At 38.2% G+C, this 4723-nt stretch overlaps 1 protein-coding gene across 1 annotated transcript in view; it reads left to right on the forward strand.

Moving 5' to 3' along the window:
- DIAPH2 (diaphanous related formin 2) overlaps window positions 1–4723 on the forward strand; it is an 880788-nt gene that overhangs the window by 603427 nt on the left and 272638 nt on the right. Inside the window, exon 29 of the mRNA XM_058441333.1 lies at window positions 6–143. Within this exon, the coding sequence (XP_058297316.1) occupies window positions 6–143 (138 nt within the window). The remainder of the gene's footprint in view (window positions 1–5; window positions 144–4723) is intronic.

The following is a 4723-nucleotide window of genomic DNA, read 5'->3' on the forward strand; positions in this document are numbered from 1 at the left end:
AACAGTATGAAAAACTCTCCACCATGCACAACAACATGATGAAGCTCTATGAGAATCTTGGAGAATACTTCATTTTTGACTCAAAGACAGTGAGCATAGAAGAGTTCTTTGGTGATCTCAATAACTTCCGAACTTTGTTTTTGGTAAGTAATACATCTTAAAGCATTGCAAGGCCTGTTGCTTATATTTCTGAATGTCTTCCTTCTATTGTCATTTTATGTCCCTATTGACTATATTGATTTCATGTGACAGTTTTTTAACAAGAATTGACAGATATTTTATACCTGTGACATGGATGAAAATTAAGTTATAAGTCATGGCTGGCTTAACATAATGTGGACCTAAATGAATCATCTTCAATATTAGGTATACATGGGAAATGTTTTACTGAAATTTTATAGGAAATGAATGAATTGGTACTTAAATAACCCCAATTTTTATATAGCATAATATTATAATTTCACATAGCTTAAACATTAATATCTAGAACTTTTCACATAATAAATTCAAATGCTGTGATTTATAAATAAGTTTCTTTCACAGCCTAAATGAGAAACTGATTTTGAATTGGACTGTGTAAATAACACTGAATACCTAAAGTTTCTTTCACAATGTAGGCTCTTGTTTTAAACTGGAACTCTTGAGGATCACAGTAAATATTAACATTAATTGGGGGTGGCAATTAGGGTACAAGTTATGATACTAAAAGGAATCAAAGGCTTTGCTATATAAATGCTATGGAAATACATGTCCTCTGCATCTAACAAAGGAGTAGCAGGAAGAGCACAGACTCTGATTGCAATAGTAACAGAAAGATATGCACAATAGTTGATATCAAACAGGTAAAGGTGTGTGTGTGTATATATATATATATATGTATATATATATTTTTTATTTTTTTTAATTTTTTTTGATATGGAATCTTGCTCTGTTGCCCAGGCTGGAGTGCAATGGCGTGATCTCGGCTCATTGCAACCTCCGCCTCCCAGGTTCAAGTGATTCTCCTGCCCCAGCCTCCCGAGTAGCTGGGATTACAGGCACATGCCACCACGCCCAGCTAATTTTTGTATTTTTAGTAAAGATGGGGTTTCACCATGTTGGCCAGGCTGGTCTCGAACTCCTGACCTCAAGTGATCCACCTACCTCAGCCTACCAAAGTGTTGGGATTACAGGCGTGAGGACCTCTAGCAATAATCGCCAGCAGAAAGATCAGTTAGCAAACAAATTCATTCCAGTGTGAGGTATGTTTCCATTCCCAAAGCAGTACTTTCTTTGTCAATGCTGTTGCCCTGTGAAATCATTTGATTTTGGTGTGACTTCATCTATGAGATATGAATATGCTTGTGGAAATCAAATTGCTTTCATCTCCTAACCCAGGGCCTATAACCGAGAGCATACCCGAACAATTAAACAAGCAGCTTTGGTCATAGAAGTTAATCCACAAACTTCCAGAAGTATGATCATATGTCTTCTTTTTTGCCGAAAATATTAGTTGATTTTTGTCTTTGACCCTTCATAGAGACACATACTTTTTAGCTAACCCATAACTAGTAGAATGTGTTCTACTGGCAGTGAGAAGAGGGCTAAGGGAAAGTGGTCAAATCATTTTCAAAACTTAAAAGCTGATTATATGCTATGAACACATAAGCACACAGGTTAGTTATATCTACTTGGATTATTTTCAAAAAGGACAAAACAATGAACATTAAAAAGGAATAAGGACCAGAAAATATACTTTAGTTGACACACTGAAATGATGAATCCAATAATTTTTTTTGTAACAATGTGTGTGGGTGAATGGATATATAAGAATATATATGTGGCTAGGCGTGGTGGCTCACACCTGTAATCCCAGCACTTTGGGAGGCCGAGGCGGGTGGATCACCTGAGGTCAGGAGTTTGAGACCAGCCTGGCCAACATGGTGAAACCCTGTCTCTACTAATAATACAAAAATTAGCCGGTCGTGGTGGCAGGTACCTGTAATCCAGCTACTTGGGAGGCTGAGGCAGGAGAATTGCTTGAATCTGGGAGGCGAAGGTTGCAGTGAGCCGCTGGAGAGAGTGAGACTCTGTCCCCAAATAAATAAATAAATAAAAGAATATACATGTAAAATATATAAGAATAAATATGATTAATATTGTTCATCTCTATTTAGATCCTAAAACACTGTCTGTCATGTTATATGTTCCCTTACCTCCCCAATACACAGACACAGAGTAGTAGATGGTGTACTTCCCCCCCATGTTGCAGCATTCTTCTAATAATTCCAGTGTTACAGCCTGTGTGTACTCATATTAGCCATATGCCTAAAAGGCTAAGAACTCTACTTGTATCACTTCTCAATCATAACTTGTTTTTTAAAAATGTAAGAATATTATTGTTAAGGAGACTTGATTTTGTGTCCTGGTACTGCCACTAAAAAGCTGTGTGACTTTGAGTAAGTCATTTGTCCTTTCTAGCTATCCATTTCTGTCTATCTTTTGTAAAATGAAAGAGTTAAAGGGTTGATCTCTAAGAATTCTATTCCCTGTTAGTAGTCTGAGTTACGGTCGGAATTTCAGAGATGGCAGAGTCATATATATTACATACATATGTAGGATATGTTTTATGTCTTTCTGCTGACTTCACTGCACATGTAGCTTGAGTACAGAGTAAGAATTTTTCATATATTGTTATTGAATGTAAATAATTTGATATTCTTACGTCCAGTTTCATGTCCATTTAAGTTAATTTCTTGAGAACCTGTTAAGATTGACTTTCAAAACAAGTAATCAGATCCTAAATGTGTCAGCCAATCTGAAACACTTACCTAATGCACTCGTGACCAGCCATTGCTATCTTTGCCTTATATAACAGTACTGCTACCACTTCTATCTACAAATCTTTATCAACTTGCTGCCATGAGAATTAGGTGTACAATGTATTAACTGTTTTGAACGTGGGTGGGTCATATGACCTCTCTGGGCATTTGTTTCCTTGTCTATAAAAGATGGAAAATAATTTAAGCCATGTCTTCCTCACTACTATGTGAAAAGACCTTGAAACCTATGCTATACAGATGTAGAATATTATTAGCCATTCTCTGACTGTCCTTTCCATTAATTACTGAAAACCAACTTGATTTTGGTAATGCTCTGGGTCACAGATAAAAGGAAGAGAATGGTTTCTCTCTATCCATGAGTGGGGACAGACAAACAAATGCAATATAATTTGATAAGTGCTGCCATAGAAATATGTTAAGGTGCGATAATAACATAAAGGAGGAACTGCCTAACTCTGCCTATGTTGGCCAGAGAGGCCTTCATAGAAAAAGTGACATTAGGGCCGGGTGCGGCGTAATCCCAGCACTTTGGGATTACACGCCTGTAATCCCAGCACTTTGGGAGGCTGAGGCGGGTGAATCACAAGGTCAAGAGATCGAGTCCATGTTGAAACCCTGTCTCTACTAAAAATACAAAAAATTAGCCGGGTGCGGTGGCGGGCACCTGTAGTCCCAGCTACTCGGGAGGCTGAGGCAGGAGAATAACGTGAACCTGGGAGGCGGAACTTGCAGTGAGCCAAGATCCCGCCACTGTACTCCAGCCTGGGCGACAGAGACTCCGTCTCAAAAAAACAAAAACAAAAAAAAAAAGAAAAAGTGACATTAGGGCAGAGTCTTGAAAAATCCACAGGCGTTTGACAAGCAGACTTTGACAAGCAGGTTTGAGGTTTTTATACCTGACCTTTAAATCGAAGACTCCTAAATCAACATCACCAACTTCAGTCAATCATTTGTGCTCACCATGTTCCTGTTTCATAGTGAACTTGAAGTGATTTCACTCTCCCAGGGGAGGGAAGAACCCTGAAAGATTGGCAAAAATTGTAATCGCCAGAAGTTCCCATTTTCTTAGTGCTTTGTGTGTTTGGCCTCAGGGTTCTTAGCACTAAAAGCATATTGGACTATAGATGGAAGCAATAAAATACCAGTAGTGCTGAGAAGAAAATAAGAGTTCTGATTCATGTGCTACCAAAAATTACTTCCAAATGAGCTCAGAGTTTCATCTTGGGAGATCTATTTGGCATGTGTAGCATAAACAAAATGCACATACCAAAAAATCTTCCTCAGATAGAGATATCCTCTAAAAGATGGGGCAAATAGAAATAAAAGAAGTTGACATTATGAATTAAGATCTTTTTCAGAGTAAACAATTCAAATGAATGAAAGCAGAATTGGATAATGTCTATGGAATACTTCTATTAGTTAATATTCCTATTCTATATTACTCACCTAATGAGGATATTAAAGGTATTCCAGATGAATGTACAATATATTGGTATCAAGGTATATATAATTAGAAACATTTCTAAATTCAGAATTGAGATCCTTTCTAGTTAGTTTTAGAGATTTCATAAGTTTAAAGAACAGCATACAGGCTGGGCTCAGTGGCTCAAGCCTGTAATCCCAGCACTTTGGGAGGCTGAGGTGGGCAGATTACGAGGTCAGGAGATCGAGACCATCCTGGCTAACACGGTGAAAGCCCATCTCTACTAAAAATACAAAAAACTTAGCCGGGCATGGTGGCGGTTGCCTATAGTCCCAGCTACTCAGGAGGCTGAGGCAGGAGAATGGTGTGAACCCAGGAGGTGGAGCTTGCAGTGAGCCAAGATCGCGCCACTGCACTCCAGTCTGGGGGACAGAGCGAGAATCTGTCTCCAAAAAAAAAAAAAAAAAAAAAAAAAAAA

Source organism: Hylobates moloch, unplaced genomic scaffold (genome assembly GCF_009828535.3).
Source record: "Hylobates moloch isolate HMO894 unplaced genomic scaffold, HMol_V3 SCAFFOLD_7, whole genome shotgun sequence".
Taxonomy (NCBI): Eukaryota; Metazoa; Chordata; class Mammalia; order Primates; family Hylobatidae; genus Hylobates; species Hylobates moloch.